We start from the raw sequence: 19978 nt of genomic DNA on the forward strand, positions 1-19978 counted from the left end.
AGCCCACAGGTTGGAACTGAACTTCTGCTCTGTGTAGGAAAAGCACAAAAGAAAGCCATCAGGACAGAGATATCTGACCCCCCAAAGCTGCTGGGCCAACAGCTGACCCTGCTGGTACTCCTCAGGTACACCTTTGTGAGTATATATACAAGCAGTGTCTCAAACACTGTTATGTCCATCTACATGGACTGCTTTCATCTCCTGCTGTGGCTCATGAAACTCTCATTGATTTACATTTTAACAGCTCAGTATGACCCTGCTTACCCCTGCCAGGCTGTGACCCACAGTGAATACTTAATATGCAATCCTCTTTTTGGGACATTAAGATACACATCACTTGGCTATGGAGGGAGCATCGAGTGCACTCTCTTTCAGAGCACAAAAACAACCCCTGCTGGGATGGGACTGTTCCTGCTGCTCTATTCTGCTCCAGCCCTCAGTTCTGTACCCACACCTTGAGACAACCCCATCATTATTGGTGTTGGTAGCAAAACCCCCATTGACTGCCATAAGATTCTTTAGGCCAAAATAATCAGGTCACAGCAAGACCTGAAGGTGGAAGAGATGCACCAAAGGATGAACCTGTTTTCTCCTCTTTTGTTTCAGTGTGGCCTTTTATACATCCCATAACATGCTCCTTTTCTATTAAGTCTCAGGTGCTGTTGGGTGTACGTGATGACAACACAGCTGCAGACCTGCTCCTTCCCAAAAGGACGATATCACTGTGCCCTGGCAGGTGTGGAGAGCAGTGGATGGAGACATTGCCCTCAAACGGAGCCTGCAGCCCAACACTCCAGCAGACAAGCTGCTATAAGCAGATCAGTATCTGCCACACAAACTCCATGGGGACAGGAGGTGCTTTCCCAGACACTGCACAGACCAAACTGGTGAGACTGGGTTTGGCTCTGTGAACATCTTAACCTTCTTATTGCAGCTTTCCCCCTGCCTATATAACGTGAGATGGGAACCAAGCCCTAGGGCTGAACCCACAGGTAGCACTGGTAACTGCTCCTGAAACAGGAAGCACTGGGGAGCAAGCTGTGAACTACAGCAGACCCCAGAAAGATAAATACTGTTTAAAAGCATCTTCTTCCAAGGAGGATCCTTGCGTGTGATCCAAAGAACAAGGTTTCCCTTTAAAAGAAGTCTTTTAATTTGCATTCTGAGAGTTGTATTCCAAAAAAAAGTCACAAGCTATGAAAGTAAATTCAATTGGAATTTCACACTGGTTATTAATCCGAGAAGTTCCAGCACAAAGTTCCTTGTTTTAGCAGTGCAGTGTTATATTTGAGTACAGTAGGTATCAGTTATCACCATGATTTTTCCTAAGCCCGTACTGTAAAGCTATAAAGGATGCCCTGAACCCACACAAAGGGAAGCTAAAGTAACTGTAACTTGGTGTAGCAGCTAGAATGCATCCCATTCTCCTGCTACTCCTGTATGTATCTTGCTGTGGGCTGCCAGAATAGTTAGAAATGGAGTTAAAAATGGAGCAGAGAGAGATATTTGCCCCAGAGACACTGTGCACAGTGACAGCAAGCATAACCCAGCTCAGAAAGCCAGCACCTGCTGAGCAGCACGTTCATTTTATTCGCCAGTATTCACCTCAGACCTCTCCCACGTCCATTGCTAACCACGTACAAGCTTGCATCACATGGATGTAGCTCGCAGGTGATTCTGCAGGCTGTTATTGAGGTGCGCTTGCGATGTCTGGGCTCTGCAGGGAGCACTCAGTGCTCAGCAGCACGTGGGCACCAGTTGCACGCAGACACCCCCAGCAGCTTGCTGGGATGCTGCTTCTGTTTCAAGCATTGCAGCTGAGATAAGCTATACAAAAAGAATAAAAAGAGAAGTTCCTATCCCAAGACAGCTAGCACGCTACGCATTAAGCTGCATTGATGACAGCCACTAAATGTGCTTTGGTTTTTCATATGAAATACCAAAAGGAATCTGAGTCCCTTGAGTAAGTCCATGCTCCTCTTACTACCCAGGATCCAAGCTCTAAAAGGCTGCCAGTGAAATCCAGGCTTGTGTAACCTCTTGAGAATAGTTTTCCTATAAAGCTGCAAAACCAAGAGCAGATAGCCTTGTATGATAGCTCAGAGGTAGACGCGCAGGGGGAGGTTGCTGAAAAAGTCTTGGGTAGCAGTCAGGAGGAATCAGTTTCACGTTAGAAAGCTTATTTCTCTCTCTGGGCTGCCTGGAAGCTGAAGCTCCTGCTGTGTGTCCTTGCCATCTCCCAGCACAGCAGCTGCATTACAAGCCGTCGCAGTCCTGAACATGAGCTGCTTATGGGAGATTTATGTTGGCTTTGCAGGCAGCTCCTTGGTTGGGCTCAGGGACTGCAGCTGGTCACCCTTGTTCTGGCTTGGAGGAGGTGGCCACGTGGTGTTCTGATGGAGATGGCTGAAACGAGAGAGTGGTTTTTGTAACTTGAAAATAGGAGTTATGATGTAAAAGGTAAAGAGCAAGACTGGGTTTTGACACCTACTCCTTGTAGTTTGGGAGCCCCTCAGCAGGCAGGCACTGGTCCCTGTCACATGGCGAAGCTGCAAGCGTAAAACCAAGAATAAACAAAGGGTTAGAAAGGATGCCCAATACAAGCACCACTGCTACACCACCATAACACACACATAAATGAAGCAGGCACTCTGGAAATGCTCATCTATGAGGAGGGCTTTTCAAAGGCTACTGTTATTTTCCTTGCATCCTGTGCTCTGAGAAGAGGCAGTGCTGGAGTGCAGTGCAGGAAAGGCTGTGGCAGTGTGCCTAGTTGGTGAATGGCATTGAAGAGTAAGGAGTGGGCACACATTTGGGGCTGTACGCTCACCTGATCACGACAACAGGATTATAAGCTCTTCTTTTGTATGGAAAGAGACAGGTAGGGTCAAATAACTGCTGCTAAGACGCACCTATGGGTCACAGCTGAGAACCTCAGGCTGGAAAATTAATTCAGATGCTTGGTGACTGATTTTCTCCCTTTTGCAGTCATGAGAGTGGAAGGGAACCTGGGCTGCCAGACCTGCATGCCAAGGAAACAGGGAGATTTCTCTTCCCCTCTACTCAGTATTGCTGCACTCATGCCAGGATGGTGAAAGAAGTTTTTGGTTCTCAGTTCAAAGCTGCTGAGATGCTGGATAAAATTCAGCAAAGGCAGCCCTGGGGCTCAGAACCTGCAAGGGGAGCTCGAGGAGGGTGGAGGGAGCTGAACTTATTTAGCTTGGCAAAGAAGAGGCTGAAAGGCAATCCCACAGCACTCACTTCAAGGGTAATTACAAAGATGTTGAAGCCAAACTCTTGCTGCCAGTGGCAGACAACACAACTGGGGGCAACAGCCAGAGATTGCACCTTGGGGAGCTCAGACTAGACGTTAGGAAAATCTTGTTCTACGTGGAACCAATGCAGCTCGGGAAGATGTTATTTAGGGAGGCTGTGGATCTTCTTTTTGGAGTTGTTCAAGATGAGGTTGGCTAAAAGCATTGCAGATCTGGTCTAGTGTGTTGGTCCTCCCTAGAACAGGAGATCTGACTGCTGATCTCAGGTAGCATTGTTCCTTTCATAACATTACTATGAGTCCATGAGACCATCCTCACTACTCCCAGTTTCTTTGCAGGACAAGCACCTTTCCTGTGGTCCTGGACACAAGCCACACTCTTTGACTCTTTAGGCCACAAATCTGATTGTCAGATCCTGCTACAAGTCATAAGGGTACACAGAGGGCAATTACATCTCAGTTAGCATGAAAGAATTGGGAATGTCCATGGGAGACTCAGCTGGTACAGCAAACGAGGATGGAGGGTGTTGGATAGAGTAATTAACGCTAACAATTAGCATCCTTGAGACTTGCTTGGATCCAGGTTTCTCCAGTCAGCTTAGTGCTTACCGTCCTTGTTGGAGAGCATTGGTGCAAGCAGCTCTTTAGCTTCTGATAGCAAAAGGTCAACAAGATCTGAAGATGGAAGAGATGTATCTGAGACTGCGTCTGTTTTATCCTCTTCTGTTTCACTGTTGACTCTTACAAATATGGAAAGTGCCATCAATACTTCTATCATGGAACAATCATTGAAAATCCTGGCCAGCTGCTTCTGAAGGATACTTTACTCTGTGTGACTGCATTCAGAGGGCATTGCCCCTCCATCCCTCAGCATTAAGGGAGTCTCTTTCAGATATGCTCGTGTTGCTACAGGTAGAGATTTAAGATATACTATTAAAGTACTTTGTTAGAATTTCTCTCTATATATATTTTAAGGATCCCTCAAAGCCTTTTTTCTTTCATTACCATAGGAATAACCATCTTGGAAACCTCACCATCTTAAAGAATTACTTCCCCTTAGCAACCTTCTTACAGATCAGTTTTCTTTAAGGGGCTCCCATTACCAACAGGGTTGTGACCTTTTAACAGGTGAATCAATTTAAAACAAAAGAAAGCAAAACACGACCAGAGTTCCCATAATAGAATTCTGATATGTTTTCTCCAAGGGTTAGAGGAGCCCTGACCTTCCTTTCTGCAACTGTTCCTGAAGCTAAGAGTCACGTTTGCTCTTTGCCTCCACTCACTCTATCAACTTCCGTAGCTGCTGATAGAGAAGTACATGGCCCTAAATCCAAAAGAGTGATTTATATTAGGAAAAGCAGGTGAGTCACAACTCTGCTTCATTCAAACAGCTTGCTAGGGGCTGTGCTAACAGGAGCAGCTTAACCACAGGAGTGCTTCACCTAGTCATTTCTCCCCCAAAATAGAGGCAAGCTGCTCCCAAAGCACCAACCAAACTGCAGCCCCCAGAGCATCATTCCCCAGTGGTTTCCTTCCCAAAGTGACAGCATAGGTAGGTTCTGTGCGAATCACCTTCCCCTCAGAAAGGTCAGACATATGAAATGTTCCTGGCCTGCAGTTCCCAGGAGCCATCTCCTACCTTTTCTCATCTGGTAGGTGACCGGGTGTGCTCAGGACCTTGTGAACGTTCTGCCATAAAAGAAAAGCAAAACAAAACAAAAAGGTTTCAGACTTATAGGAACGAATAATTCCTGAGAACAAACCCCATGGGCTTCTGCTGCTGATCAGATTTAACATGACAGTAATCAGCTTCTCCATATTCATTGCCCTTGAAGCAAATATCTCAAGGCCTTTTGCAGCACAGGCAACATTCACAGCCCATGCAAATACACAGACACTTCTAAATGATGCATTTGAATGCCAGCAAATAAAGTATACTGAACACAGCATAAAAATACTCTTCCAAAGAGTGGTTTGGCAGGCTACGTTTCAGCAAGGCTGTGATCATCGCTACCAAACCATCCCTGCTTTCTGAATGGTACCCACAAGTGTAATTTCCCCTTGTGGTTAGTGAATGCTCAGATAGTACTCAGAGATGTATAACAAGGAGACATTTTGGCAGACAAAATCCTGTGATGTCTGTGTCTGGGTACAAGCCAAATCCACTTGCGAAGTCCAGCTTGAAACTGCATGCAGCCCAGTGCCAGGTGCTGCACATCCAGAGGTGTTGAAATTCATAGAACCATAGAATGGCCTGGGTTGAAAAGAACCACAGTGCTCATCCAGTTCCAACCCCCTGCTGTGTGCAGGGTCAGCAACCAGCAGCCCAGGCTGCCCAGAGCCACATCCAGCCTGGCCTTGAATGCCTGCAGGGATGGGGCATCCACAGCCTCCTTGGGCAACCTGTTCCAGTGTGTCACCACCCTCTGGGGGAAAAACTTCCTCCTAAGATCCAACCTCAACCTCCCCTGTCTCAGTTTCAAACCATTCACTTTCTTTCTCTCCACCAGGAGATGGACTGTGGACCAGGAAATGAGCTGGAACTGCAAACACTTTCCTAAGGGAAGAGGCCACAGTGATGCCAGCAGTGCTGGTGGCAGCTCAGCACATCACCTGCACAAACAGGAGCAGTTTCCTGTTGCAGATCTCCAGGCGCTTCCGTGAGACTTCGGATTTCCGCAGCTGGCCATCAGCCAGGGAAAGCTGCCTCTTCAGCTCCAGGATGTCCTCCTGCCCAAGAGAGGAAGGTGATGAGGACACTCCAGCCCTGGCTTTGACCAGCTTACAGCAATTGCTATAAACAGAAAGCCTCAGTCCTCTTGGAATGGACAGTGGGAACTGCACAGATTACAGTGCACACCCAAAGGCGGTGCTGGCCTTGTAGAATACAGCAAGTAATGTATACATTACCATGACTTTCTCCTTTATAGGGAGAGGGTGGAACCTCCTGAGAAGGATCAGGAGTGCTGTTCAGTCCTGTCCCTGCGTGTATCTGTACTCCCAGGCTCAGGAGTTGCATTACCTCTATCTCAGCGACGTGTTTCGCTTTTTTCCCTGCCAGCTGCATCTTCAGTTCTGCAATTTCAGCTTCCAGCAGGTGGATCACTTCCTCGTAGTCCTGCTCTGCGCTGTGTGCCTGTCTCTGCACCACCTCGGCCATTTGCAGCTTGCTGTGCAGCGTCCGGTTCTCCGAGAGGAAGCCCAAGGCTTTCTGGAAGCAGTGAGAAGCAATGTGAATGCACTGCATCCCCTTTCTGGGTCAGGGACAACCTGGGGGGGCTTCTGTTAAAGAGAAAGAAGGAAAAAAAAAAAAAAAGAAGAAAAAATAATCAACAGTTTGTGCCACACGCAATGAGGCAGCTCTTCACCCACCTGGTTCAGCCTCTGGAGCTCATCTTCCATCGACTTCTTACTGTTCTCCACCTCTTTCAGGAGAGACTAAAGGAAATATTGTCACTGGATTAGAAGCAGCAAGTGATAGAACATCCCCTAAAAGGGATCCTGGTCTTTTAGTGAGGGGAGAGAAGACCCACTCTGGGGTCTACATGAAGGAGAGATCCCACCTTCAGCCTTCGGACTTCTTGCCGCAGGTCGGTCATCTCCATCTGTAGCTGCTCCATCTCCTCACTGCCGTTGCAGCTCAGTGAGTCAAGGGTCTGCATGCATAGAGGACAGGCAGTGTTAGGCACAGCTCCACCAAAACCAGCGAGTTGTGTTGCAGGTGTATTGCTTTCCATCCCTGCACAACCCCACAGCTTCAGCTCCTTGGGAGCAGGGCTGAAGAACATGCACTGACCGGGGAATGGAATGCTGATGTATCCAGCAGGCTGGCCACCTCATGCTGTGTGAAGAGCACAGAGCTGGAGTCCAGGCCAGCCTCATCCAGCTCGTCCTGCATCACATCCCTGAGTGCTTGGAGAAGGTCTGAGGGAAAAAGGCAGGAGAGAAATGCAAGAGCTTGGGGAAACCCCTTGGCTGCCAAGAGTGGGTTTAGAGACACTTATAAAGATACATACTCTAAATATATATGTAATTCTAATTGAGAACTATGCATTAGAACACTGTGGATCTCAGAGTTATAAACATTTGAACCAAAGCAGCATTTCCCTGCCCCAGCCTGCCTGCTGGTGCTCCTTCTGACCTACGCAATGCAATTCTAACTGATGGCTTCAGCACTTTGGAGCAGCATCAGACTGATGGGGGTGAACATCAAGATTTGGTCCGCAGTCAGGTGCAGTGGGGAGGAGGCACTCTTAATATCTGCTACTTATAATAACTGCTTTCAGGCTACATCCAGGCTCAATTCTGCTGCCTTCCAGCAGCCATCTTTCTCCTCTCTCAGCCATCACCAAGGCTGCACAGATGCTTAAAGCCCACGGGGAGCTGCCTGCTCACCTCCATAGGCCACTGTCCCCTGTGAGTCTGTGGTCAGGCTCTGCCGCAGCTGCCTCTTCTTCTCCTCGGTCACCTCCAGGCCGAGGTACTGCAGAACCTGCCGCAGGAACAACAAGCACTTAATAGAAAAATACTGAATATAAGGAATGCTTTGAAGCAGGTGCTGCGAGAGCACAGTGCTGGGTTTCTCTTGGAAGCGGCTCCAGGCATCAGCTGCAGCAGGAGCAGGGTTGGGCTGGATTTCCAGCCTCTCCTTTCCTACAGCTGTACAGCAATGCCTGTTCCAGGACATACGTTCACAGCTCTCCAAGAACATGTTATGCAGATGGCAAACAGATCTGCAGCTATTAAATGGGCAGGAGCTTTATTGAATGCTTGGAGCTCTTTCTCTTGCAGCCTGAACCGTGCTTGGGATTGAGAGGATAAAAACTATTCACTGTGTATTTCCTGAGGCAATGGAGAGACATTCAAATACCTTCCCTCTTCACTGCACCTATTGCTCTCATTATGAGGATGCTCCTGCAGATATTTATCAAGCCAACCCCTGGGCACTGCACAGAGGTGGCTAAACCTGTGCAAAAACCACTTTGGTGCCAGAGGCAACGACTAAAAGGCTTTAAAAGACAAATTCCGGCTCAACAGAGAAGCTGGGAATGAGGTGGGATTGAAGTTGAAACTGCACCTGTGGCTCCTACTCAAAGGTCCCACATTCCACATGAGTGCCCCCACTGTGTCCTGGTGTGCACAGTGTGCACCCCTACCAAAGCTACAGCAGCCAGCCCTCCCAGTGATGGATTCTGGAAGGGAATGCCTAGAGCCCAAGCTCCTCACATTGCGGAGAGGCAATATAGCCAAGGCAGAGACAATCCTAAATCCCTATCTTGGAGAACAGGAAGTAGGAGAGGGGATGGGATAGAAGAAAAGGGGACAGGGGAGAAGGTAGGGGAGAACAGAGGATAGAGGATAGGAAGGGATAAAAGACAGAACAGGATAGAAGAGAGGACTGAAGTTAAAGGATAGGATAGAGTATGGAATGGGATAAAATGGGATTGGCTGGGAGAGAAGATAGGGGGTAGAGGATAGGATAGAGGATAAGGGATAGGATAGAGGATGGGATGGGAGAGAGAACAGCGGATAGGGCAGGGGATGGAGGGCAGAGGATGGGATAGAGGTTATAAGAGAAGAAGGGAGAGAAGGAGAACTGCAGGTTTAGGAGGACGTCGCAGCCCGCGTGCGGGCAGGAGCCGAGCCCCGCACTGCCGGGCGGTGGCAGCAGATGTCTGTCGGAGCCCCGCACTGCCCCTAAAACAGCAGCGCTCGGAGTGAGGAGGAGGGACCTGCACCCCAAAACCAGAGCAGGAAATCAGCTCTCTGAGCTCCACGCTCCTGAGCTGCTGCTGTCCCTGGGTGGCTACAGGTGAGAGCAGAGGGGACTAAAGCAGCAGCAGCCCCTGCTTGGTACAGAATGGGGTGTGCTGGTTAGAGCACTGATCAGGCACAGTAGCTTTATTCTGTGCCAACAGCCAGGCTGATTCCTTCTGACCATTCCTATTCAGTTTTGCAATTTTTAATCCCTCTGGAAAGCAAGTGACACAGTGACCTCAGTGCTAACACCTGGTGCAACCCCCCCATGCCCAAATGCAATATCAGTGCACAATGGAAAGTTCTCGAGCAGCTCCCAGCTGGACACCAGGTTTTGCTGGGTCTGCTCTCAGCTCAGGGCCAGATTCCCAGGCTGTGTGCAGACCACCCACCCACCCACACTTAGTATTCAGCACAGGGAGGGACTGGTGGCACATCTACATCCTGGATTTTCTTCACAGAGCACCCCAGGAGGATGGGGAGGAGACGCTGCTTTGGGACCATGAACTCACCAGCTCCAGCTTGCCATCCTTGAGGCGAATGTGGGGATCCAGTGCTACTTTGGGTTTGGAGCCTGTGGCTGCTCTCAGGCTGGGGGCTGAGCAGGGTGCTGAAACACCAGGGGGAAACGTTAATGGAAGAGAGCTTGGATAGAGGAAGGAAGTGCCTGTGAAGCAACATTCAGGTTACATAAAGTAGAATGTGGATGCGACAGAACACAACTGAAGAGCAGGATTAGTTAAATCTGGTCCCAGATGCTGGGGGGCATTGGGGGAAGGAGGTGGGGTGGCAAACCCGTACTGAATGTGGGCTTCCTTGTGGTTTAAAATGGGATGTTCCACCTGAGGGCCACAGGCTGCCAAAATGCCACCAAGGAACTTGCCAGCTGTAAGGTGTTGGATTCCTGGGGTCTGTAATTGTGGTGATGTGTTTAAAAGAAGAAATAGATCTGTCTGGGTCGACTCTAATTGATTAAGCAAAACAAAAAGGCAAGGAGCAAAGCTGTATGATGGGAAGCCTTGGCTTTTCACAGCTCCCATGGGATAAAGCAATGTGGAAAAACACCGATGCAAGATAACTTCTCTCCCCAGGCCTGCAAAAAGCCTTGGGCTCCTTTCCCAGGCAGGCCAATGGGGTGGAAATTGGATGCTGAAACATCCCTGTGAGAGGAGAAAGGGCAGCAGTGTGCAGGTTGATGCTATCTCAAGAAGGGGAAAACCCTCTGCTGACAGCTGGCTGCTCCCTGCAGGTGCTGTCCCCATAGATAACACTGCCATGGCATTTGTGCTCCTTCATCCCTGGGGGAAACCCCACAATTAATCCATGTCCGTAAGTGATGACATTCCCTGGGAGAAGCTCAGGGTGGCTCTGCTCACCCTACAGCATGGCAGTCCCTCATTGTGCCAGCAACACAGGATTCTCCCAAGGACCAATTCTTTTTTCCTGCCTGAGATCTGCTTTACAGACTGGGCTCCCATCTTTGGTCCAGCCTTTCAGTGATGCCCGACAGGCACAAGCCTCATCCTAATCCTGAGATTCATCTGCTCTGCTAATGGCAGCAGCTGGAAAGCAGGAAGAGGTAACACATGGGGCTGCTGGATTGGCCACTGGCACTTCACTCCCCAAGTTCAAGGGCAGAGCTGTTACCTCTGAGCATGGCTAATCAGGATTAGCTCAGTGAGGCTCTGCTGTCAGCTCTGGACATGCGGATATCCAGGCTGTCTGCTGGGCTCCCACCTCCAGGCAGCCCTGGCCTGGGCTCTGAGCATGGCTTACTGCTCTTTCAAAACCACTTGTCTGCTTTCAGGGGTGACAACACCAACACAAAGCCTTCCCAGCACTCAGCACAAAGCAAACCTGTGCAATAAAATCCCCCAGCTAAGGCAGGAAGCCATGAAGTCATCACTATTTTGCTGGATTGCCTCCATAGCCTGGGGGTGGTTCGCTCCCCATCACCAGGAGCAATGCCTGCTGGCTGTGGCTACATAAAAGCCTCCCTGAAACAAAGGCTGTGCCTGCTGTGGACTCACTGCCATGGTAACAAAGTCCACCTTTCCAGGTAGAAGTAACCTCTGTACCACAAGGATATATGGGATCTTGCTGAAAGTAGCCTTCCCAGGCCCCAGATCATGGATGTAAATTGAGGTTTCCTGTGATTCCTTTATGGAAAAGTAAAACTGCATGGGGATCTGAGCTCAACCCCCCACTGCCAGCCCCCTGGGACTGCCCCACCTGATTACCAGCTCACGGTGGGCTCAGAGCATGGGGAGGAAACAGCATGAAAAAGCAAGCAAAAATAAAGCCTGGACTTAGTGAGAAATCTGACAATCTCATCTAGAAACAACTTTGATATGAACACCTGAGAGCAATTGTAATGCTTGCACAATGCCTGGGACTGCCACTAACCGTACAGCTGTTAGGAACTCGCCTGTTTGCTGTGCTGTGTCTCCATGAGACAACTCTTTGTTCATTCCCATCAGAAGGCAATGCTGCCTGCATGGATCTTTGCACCTGGGCGAAGGTGCTGCTGCAAACAATCCCATGGGACAAGCACTGTTTCCTATTGCCAGTAGGAGACAGCAGTCCTCCAAGCCTCTTAGTAAAGACTTTTGCTATTATGGACAACACGAGCATAACAACTACCAACTGGGTGTACCACCTCCCCCCAATCCTATTGGGGTTAGTGTCATTATCACAACATCAGATTACACTGCAGTAATATAAATGCTGCTGAAAATGGATCTCATTATCCCCAGCACCGAGGAGCCACAGATGTGGTTGTGGCCAACACAGACCCAGTGAGAACCAAGGCTATTACCTGAGACAGTGAGCTCTGGTGGGCAGATATCTGGTGACAAAGAAGGCACAGGAAAATGGTTTTCATGTCTGCTCTAGAAAAAGACGACAAAGAAGGTATAGAGAATCACTGAGCACAATCTGGTGGTGTAAATGCAGAGCAGAGGAGCTCAGAGGGAGCAGTCCAGCTGTCCCTGAGCCATCCCAAAGCATATACACATGGAAAATGCTAGCTCATCTTTGCTATAGCTGAAATTGAGAGCTGAGGATGAGTTTGGCTTCCTGAGCTTTCTCCATAGGGGTTTTCCTTAAGCCTCAGAGTTCAGAACACTGGTGGGGTCCTCATTCTGACCATGGTCATCCCAAACATAACTCAGAATGAATGTGACAGGAAGCAGAGATGCATGCCCAACCTTTCTTGAGTATCAGCTCATGGGCTGAAGCCAGAATATGAAGGGAAAGGAGTCACAGCCCAGCTGAGCTGAGACATCATTAGAGGTTCCATCTTCTAGCAACAAAGCAAGGGAAGGAGAAATTTAATTCCAGCCAGAAGTTTGTTTTCACATACATAGAATAACACAAGCTGGATGATAAAGGATCTCTCTGTATATATATAGGCTAAGGCCGACTTTCATAAGCATGTCTGCAGCCTGGCACAGCCAAAGGCAACGTGTGCTTGGCATTCTTGCAAGTCTGTGTCTCCACAGGGTCCGGAAAGGAAAACCTTTTGGGAATGATGCTCATACAAAAGGAAACACCATCCAGCCTTTTCTTATGGCATTTGAGGTGGAAAAGGGCGGGCGATACAACAGGCATTGCAACAATCCAGGAAAGGAATGTTAACTGCACACATTTAGGCCACAAGCCTAAATTATCGTGGTGGTTGGATGGTTAAATCCTGTATCACTGTGCACAGCTCCAGCCCTCACCTCTGCAAATACAGCATAGAGCAAGGAAGCGTGAGCCTGTCTTATCATTAGGCTGGCAAGGAGCAGTCATGGGCTGCTTAGGAATGCTACAGGTTCGTCCTCATCAGAGGTCTTTAAGAACAAAGAGCTGTTCCTGCCTTAGGTAGGAAACTAGATCAAACTGACTCTCATAATCCCTTCCAGCCCTATGGCGGCTGGGGAATGAGATGCAGGTTGCCATCCAGGCAGTGCTGTTGTTTTTAAACCTGAGACTCCTGAAACAGGTCTGGATGGAGGCTCTGGAGACAAAGCTCCTGTCATTTGCCCCAAACCCAAGACAGAAGACACAGTATTTCAGCTTTAAAGTACCCGATTGCAAAACAGAGCCGTATACGTCAACGCTACAGACTGTTCCCAGTCCAGAAGGAGCACTATAAGGTCCCTAAAAAAGGGGTTTTGTTGATCAAAGGGAGATCACAGGACTGTGGACTCGGACCTGAATTTTCAGCCTACCTCTGGGGACCTCACGTGGACCTTCAGTCTGCAGGAGCTCAGCCCATTTCCCACAGCCTTTGGTGGCGGCGATGGGATGTTGTTATGAGGTGACAGTCCGGGATGTAACCGTCCCCTTCCAGGAATAAAGGCCACTTCTGTGTTTCCCTCATGTCTGAAAGAACAACAAATAGAGACTGTTTTAAGAATGAATAAAGCACAGCTGAAATTTGTGAAACTTTTGTGCCCGTGGTTCTTTCTACAGGGCGATCTCACTGAGGCCAATGGAATCCACACCAGCATAAGGAATCTCCATCAGCCAGGTTGCTTCTTTGGGCTTAAGTTCTATAACAGAACCTTTCCGGGCAACGATAGGGGATATTCACAAGGACAGAGCATTGGGAAGCTCTGTGTTACACTTTGTGGGGGCCCAGGCTGTCAACATTTCTTTGGATCATGGTCACTTTGAAGTGTCATTCAAACACAAACAGCCTTCTGCTTCCTGAAGCCAAAGGTTAAGGGTTTTTCCCCAGGGCTGTTACACTGTGGTTGATGACAGGAGATGTACTGCATGCCTACCTGAATTTGGCTTTTGCAATAATTTTTCTGGCCTCTTCCAGTGTGCTGCCCACCAAAGAATCTCTGTTGATAGCAATGAGTTGGTCACCAGGTCGGAGCCGACCGTCCTAAACAAAGAGAAAAAGCACTGGGAAAGAAAGTCCCTCTGCCTAACATCTTCTCCTGCAATACAACTCTCTATTAGTCTGTGCAATGCATTATTCATCCCTCTGCTTCAGAACAGCTAGAATTAGCTATTCAAAGGCACTGAGGGTTTCTACACTGACTTACCTTGTAGCAGTCACCATCTGGTGTAAGTTCTTGGACATAAACCATGGGTCCATCAGGCCTGTTGGCTCCACCGCTGACCATCAGCCCTAAGCCAGAGGACTTTGCTATAGAAATGCTCTGGATTCCTGATTCAATGGAGCAGCTGCGAGGGAGAGAGGTTAGCAGGTGACTCAAGGTGACCTTGGTTTATTTCCCCATGTCTCTGAATGAATTTGGCCTGGTTCTCTTTAAGCATAGGGTCTTTTCCGCCTCTGCATCTCTTTATCAAAGTCAACCATGTCATGGCCTGGGTTGAAAAGGATCATAATGATTATTCAGTTTCAACCCTCCATGGGCAGGGTCACCAACCAGACCAGGTTGCCCTGAGCCACATCCAGCCTGGCCTTGAATGCATCCAGGGATGGGGCATCCATCCACCCCACATGGGAGGCAGGAGGTGAGGACTCCAGTTCCACAGCAGACATTGTTTATCATCAGGAAGATAATTGCCTTGCCTAATCCTGAATGTAGGGAATACCTGTTTTCATTTAAAGAAACGTGCTTTAAAAGACAGAAGAAACTAAAGGTTTAGCCAGTATAGATTTTGCACCCTTGTGCCCGAAGCGCACAAAGAATTAATGAGGCTATCATTCAAAATCCAACCTAAATCAGCAGGCAGACTGGCCGGCTAACTACTAAGCATCCATAGCAGGAGTCAAAGCGAAGCTCACAGCTGACTTGATATCTCAGCCAAGTTTGGCCTCAAAGCCTTGCAAGGCGCCCTGAGAATCAAGCTCTCAAACACCTTCACAGCACTATCTGCCACATGGTAAGAATGCTCAGGAACCCCATGGGAAAGAGCAGCGTGCTGCTGTGCTCTGGGCTGCCAGCAAGCTGTGCCTCAGTGTGTGTGCCTCCTTAACCTTATGAAAAATCACTGCCCTAAGAAGTGCAGAACCCCCAGAGGGGTTAACTGAGGAGGGAAGATGCCTGCTTTATCCAAACCAGCTGCCATGGAGATGAGCTGGCCTCTCCTCTGAAAGGGTCTCTCACTCTGTGCAAGCAGCTTAAACCTCTGGTGCCAAATATTTGTGCTCTGCAAATCCCTAATAAAGGGCTGATATTTAGCAAGAGGATTTACTGGTTCTACAGAGAGGCCTGATTCTCCACAGCAGCAGCAACTTGACTTGTTTACAGTGTCAAAGGAAAAGGAGCTGTGGGCCCTGCGGACCAGCGGTCCCAATTCCAGCACCGCTGACACCCTTTGCATTGTGCGTCTCTTGTAGGACAACCCCACACACCCTGATGAGGAGACTCGGCCAAAAACAAGCTCATCCTGCCCAAACCTCTGACCCTGCGAAATATGAAAGGGCCGGATGACCACATGAAAACACACACTCCAGGAAACGCTCCCAAGGCCAAAGGACAAGGTGTCCGCAGGCAGACGCGGCTCACACTCTCGCTGTGCCATGTCAGCGTGCCAGGAGCAGGGCAATGGGAAACGTGCTCTTCACCACCTTCTGATAACAGTGGTGGCCTCACAGAGGTGCTCAGTGGGGCTTGGGGAGGCAATGGGCACCCTCCTAATGGTTGGTGGGATGCCACAACTTCTCCCCGTGTTTCAGAGAGGAGGAAGATGAGTGGTTGCGTGGTTAACCAGAACCCAAATGTGTTGACCATTTTGCTGGGGAAGCTTTTCAGCTGTTGGGGTACAGACTTGCCAAGAAGAGGAGAGCTGCTGCTGTGACAAGGACACTCTGGAATGGGTAGTATAACAGTAAACCATCATGGTGATTCAACTGTACAGAAGACATAAGGATGAACAAGCCATCCCTTGAACACTATAGTCATTTTTGGGTGGTCTGGAGCTCCTCACTTTTTACTGTACATATGTCTTAAAGAGAATACATTTGAGAGGGCCACCCCCCCACCTTACAAAGAACAACAGTGCAGAAGCCAAGCACAGAAATGCCCCAACCATTTACTACCAGCTGCTCACCAAAACCGAAACCTGGTGTGAGGCCAATGGTTGGACTCAATGACCTTAGAAGTCTTTTCCAACCTAAATTCTAGTCTATGATTCTATGAAAAGCACCACAGGCATTTCGCACTGCTGACTTGTGAGAGCAGATCACAGTGGTGAGTGGGTCACTACCTTGTGGCACACCAGGGCCTGTCTGTACTTACTGTGTGTGGGATGCATGCGCCGGGTTGCCAATGAAGGGGCTGTGGGAGCTGGCTGGGCTCAGCAGCAGTGGGCTCTGGGAGCGTGAGGAGGAGCCTGAGGATGTGCTTTCCAGGTACCGACCTAAACAGCAAGGTCACAATCAGTTCAGGGAACAGAAAATCTCCAGTACCACCTTCCTGCTTTGCTCTACTGCCAGCAGCTGATACTGGTTTCCAAGCTCCTGGGAGAAACCACATAGGAAAGACATTGTTTGTGGAGAGTCAGCATTCAGCATCCTCAGTGCAAGTCCAACATGGGGCTGTCACCCCACTGTCTGCTACAGAGAAAGGGCTGCCAGCCTTCGAGTGGGATGCCAACCCAGAGAGACATCTTCTATCCCCATACATAGGTGACTTGGAACTTAGCTTAGTTTAACCTTATCCCTCTTTAAGCATTTCTTCCCCTTTGCAAATGATGGGTATTGCTGGGATTTCCAGACCAGCACTTCAGCTGAGTCCAGGTGTCTGGAAAGCTGTTTTGGCCCCTGCTCAATTCTCCCAAAATTTAGAATGCAGGTGTTGTCTTGCAGCTTCATCTGCACAGGCAAAACCAGCTGTGCCCTGTCTGCCCTCAGACATCACCTCCTTCAAGCCTTCACCCAAACCAAATCAGAGCAAAACACACTCAAAATAGCACTGAGACAAAGAAAACTCTCTTGGCAGAGGGTTGCAAGGCAGCCATGGAGCTGCTGGCACTGGTACTCACTGCCACCATGCAGGACTGGTGAGCTCCGTGCGGAGCCGGTGTTGCTCTGGGAGCCAAACTTCTCCAGCAGCTCTGAGAACTCTCTCCTGGAAAGGAAAACATGGGATGGGTCAGCAGCTGCTGCTCAGAACCATTTCCCACCCCACTGTGTGGTAGCGGTGCCCTCACCCTGTGACTTCTTACCAAGCCCATAGGGCTGGCTCCCTCCAGCATTGGAGGGCAGGAAGAGTTTTCTCACACCTAAAACCTGCAATCTCAAGAGTTTGCCTTCATTAATGATTTGCTGCCAGGCTGAGTTTGAAAACACCCAGAGGTCCTTGCTGAGCCACGACTGCTCATGTATGAGAGGTGTTGCTTCGCGACCTTCCTTTCAGCAAGCAGAACATGTGGAGATCTTAAGCCATTAAGACCCACCATTAGCCACGTTTACCAGCTCTTGCATCATTTCTGTAATCCTTCTTTGAGCTGCTGTGAGCCTCTCACATCCGTTCAGACGAGGGGGTGCAGATAAGGGGATGCTGGGGTCAGGCACCAGCCTCACGCACCCATCCATGCTGCGTCTGCTCATTGGGCAAGGCAGCTGCCATTGCTCTGCTCCTGTGCCATCCCCTCCCTTCATAGCTCAATGCTTCCTAGCCAAGCCAACCTTCATTCAGTGAGAGAAGTCCCAGGGCTGACTCATTCCTTCCAGGTGTCATTACAGCCAGAGGAGAGACCCTGAAATTGGTGCTTCTGTGGCAAAGGCAGCGTTAGGTGTCCGCTTTGAAGGCAGGAGGGAATCCCCATGGGAAGGCAGCCGGCTGACGGCGCAGCCACATGAAAAGCCAAGCAATGAGCAGCCAGCTCTCACAGCTGACAGCCAGTCCTGCCCAGGACACAACCTGCAGGAAAGCCACTGCAGCAGCAGTTTCCTCACCAAGCAGCCTGCTCTTGCACACCGACAGACATTGTGTCATCGGCACGCTCTGCCATGGTAGATGTTGTGTGTTATTGGCCAGGTTAGAGTCAACAATATAAAACGATGAGTGAATCATCAGCTCCTCAGGATCCTGCTGGAAGTGTTCTCAGTAATTTAAGCCTTCCCATTAACAACCAGCTCTCTAACTGACTTCAAAGCACAATGCCTGCCTTATCTCGTATTGCCATCAGATGTATGCCTTAATCATTCCTTTCAATGCTAATTTTAAATCCAAGTATCACCGAACGCTTAGTGGAACGTCTCAGTGAATCCAAATATTTTGCATTGGCACTGTTGTCTCTGTCAACCAAACTTATGACCTTAAAAGAAGGCAACCGGCTTGTTCCAGAACCTTGCCTCCCATAAAGCTATTTCAAGTAGGAGTCCCATAGAAATAAAACACTGAGCACTGCATAAGTTGAAGGACAGCTAAGATAGATCCTACAGGCACTCACTGGGGCTTGGGGAGGTGATGGGTACCACGCTGATGGCAAACCACATCTTCTCCCCATGTTTCAGCGAGGAGGAAGACAAGCAGTTATGTGGTTAACCAAAACCCAAAGGTGTTGACCATTTTGTCAGGGCAGCTTTTCAGCTCTTGGGGTACAGACCTGCCAGGAGAGCTCACTTTCATGAAGCTACTCCAGCTGGTAGTTTCTAGTACTAAACACTGAAGCACGTCCAAAACTGAATAAGTTGAAAGACATTTTGGATAGATCCTACAGCCCCAGAATATTGACTTCCCATCCTGTGCTTTCCTTGCGATAAGCCATGAATGGATCTTACCTTAGCAGAAATTCTCCACTTCTCCAATAAAACCCCTGTATTTTCATAGAGCATTCGGATCCCCATTTACTGGTAACTCACACGGAGATGGATGGAGTCATCCCTCTGTGACCTACTGTAATGGCAGGGCTAACCTGCTAGAAGCTAACATGCTATTTCCAGTGATTACCTAGCCATCAGCAGCTGGCTTTTTGTTTTGGGCTGGGTGTTTCTGTGGTCATCCATTGTTACATTTTCCCCAGATAATAGTTCAGCAAAGCATGGGACAGGTTATGAACTTAAAACAATGGCTACAAATTTCTTAGTCAATGCAAATGCAACTGGTCCAGCAGCTCCTGTGTTCTTTAGCTCTGCTGAACAATGCAAGCCCAATCAACAGCCCGTGCTGTCAAACCCTTTGTTATAAGCGAGGGCAGGCAAGGCTGGGGCATTCTTTCATGTTATTTGAGTTTTGTTCATCTACAAAGTGAGATGTCCAGCCCAGCTGCTTGCTGGAGGGACAGGTGACAACCCGCGTCACACGCTGCCCTCCTGGCTCCTGCTTTGTTGGTCAATACTACAAGCAGCAATTCCAGGAAGGCCTAAAGGTGATTAATTTGAAGGCTATCCCAGCAGCAAGCAATGCGCTGCCTTTTACTCAGTGTCATATTTGAAGAAGAGAACCTGGAGAAGAGAGAGCTCCAGGGAGACCCAAGAGCAGCCCTTCAGTGTCTAAAAGGGCTGTAAGCAATGAGACAGACTCTTCAGCAGGGTCTGCAGGAAGAGGAAAAGAGAAAATGGTTTCAAACTAAAGAAGGAGAGATTTAGATTGAATCTAAGAAAGAAGTTCTTTCCAATATGGGCAGAGAGGCACTGGCACAGGTTGGCCCCATCCCTGCAGTCTGCCCTGCACAGAGCTCAGCCCTGCAGTGTGGAGCTGATGATGGCGATGCAGCAGCAGGCATCTGCAGCTGACTTTGCAGCAGATTAAGCAGCAGGGGGTCAATCTTCCAGCAGAATATTGCTGTTTTATCTCATAATACCTTTTCGTCCTGCTCTTTTGTTCTTGGGAGAACAAAGGGTGAGTCCAACATCAAAGGTGACGTGAGAGCACCGCGTCTGGAAGCCTGAGCCCTGCACCAAGGCTGGGGAGAGAAGAGCCTGGGACACAACTCTCATTAATAGCGTCTCAATAAATAAAGCCTGCAGGGCAGTGGAACCCTGAACCCAAAGCACTGCAACCATGATGCAAGCAGCCAGCAAGGCTG

The 19978-nt window shown here is 49.0% G+C and overlaps 1 protein-coding gene across 1 annotated transcript in view; it reads right to left on the reverse strand.

Annotated features, from left to right (window-relative positions):
• Window positions 1-1132: 1132 nt before the first annotated feature.
• Window positions 1133-19978, reverse strand: part of LOC140258720 (syntaxin-binding protein 4-like) — a 32734-nt gene continuing 13888 nt past the window's right edge. The window contains exons 6-22 of the mRNA XM_072349309.1: window positions 16988-17073; window positions 16243-16363; window positions 14077-14218; window positions 13807-13913; window positions 13249-13402; window positions 11850-11922; window positions 9544-9641; window positions 7670-7766; window positions 7071-7198; window positions 6838-6930; window positions 6647-6712; window positions 6297-6485; window positions 5888-6004; window positions 4914-4963; window positions 3884-4014; window positions 2492-2549; window positions 1133-2406 (exon numbers count right to left, since the gene is read on the reverse strand). Coding sequence (XP_072205410.1) covers window positions 2301-2406; window positions 2492-2549; window positions 3884-4014; window positions 4914-4963; window positions 5888-6004; window positions 6297-6485; window positions 6647-6712; window positions 6838-6930; window positions 7071-7198; window positions 7670-7766; window positions 9544-9641; window positions 11850-11922; window positions 13249-13402; window positions 13807-13913; window positions 14077-14218; window positions 16243-16363; window positions 16988-17073 — 1816 coding nt within the window. The 3' untranslated portion in view covers window positions 1133-2300. The remainder of the gene's footprint in view (window positions 2407-2491; window positions 2550-3883; window positions 4015-4913; window positions 4964-5887; window positions 6005-6296; window positions 6486-6646; window positions 6713-6837; window positions 6931-7070; window positions 7199-7669; window positions 7767-9543; window positions 9642-11849; window positions 11923-13248; window positions 13403-13806; window positions 13914-14076; window positions 14219-16242; window positions 16364-16987; window positions 17074-19978) is intronic.

This window comes from Excalfactoria chinensis, chromosome 14, assembly GCF_039878825.1.
Source record: "Excalfactoria chinensis isolate bCotChi1 chromosome 14, bCotChi1.hap2, whole genome shotgun sequence".
NCBI classification, from domain to species: Eukaryota; Metazoa; Chordata; class Aves; order Galliformes; family Phasianidae; genus Excalfactoria; species Excalfactoria chinensis.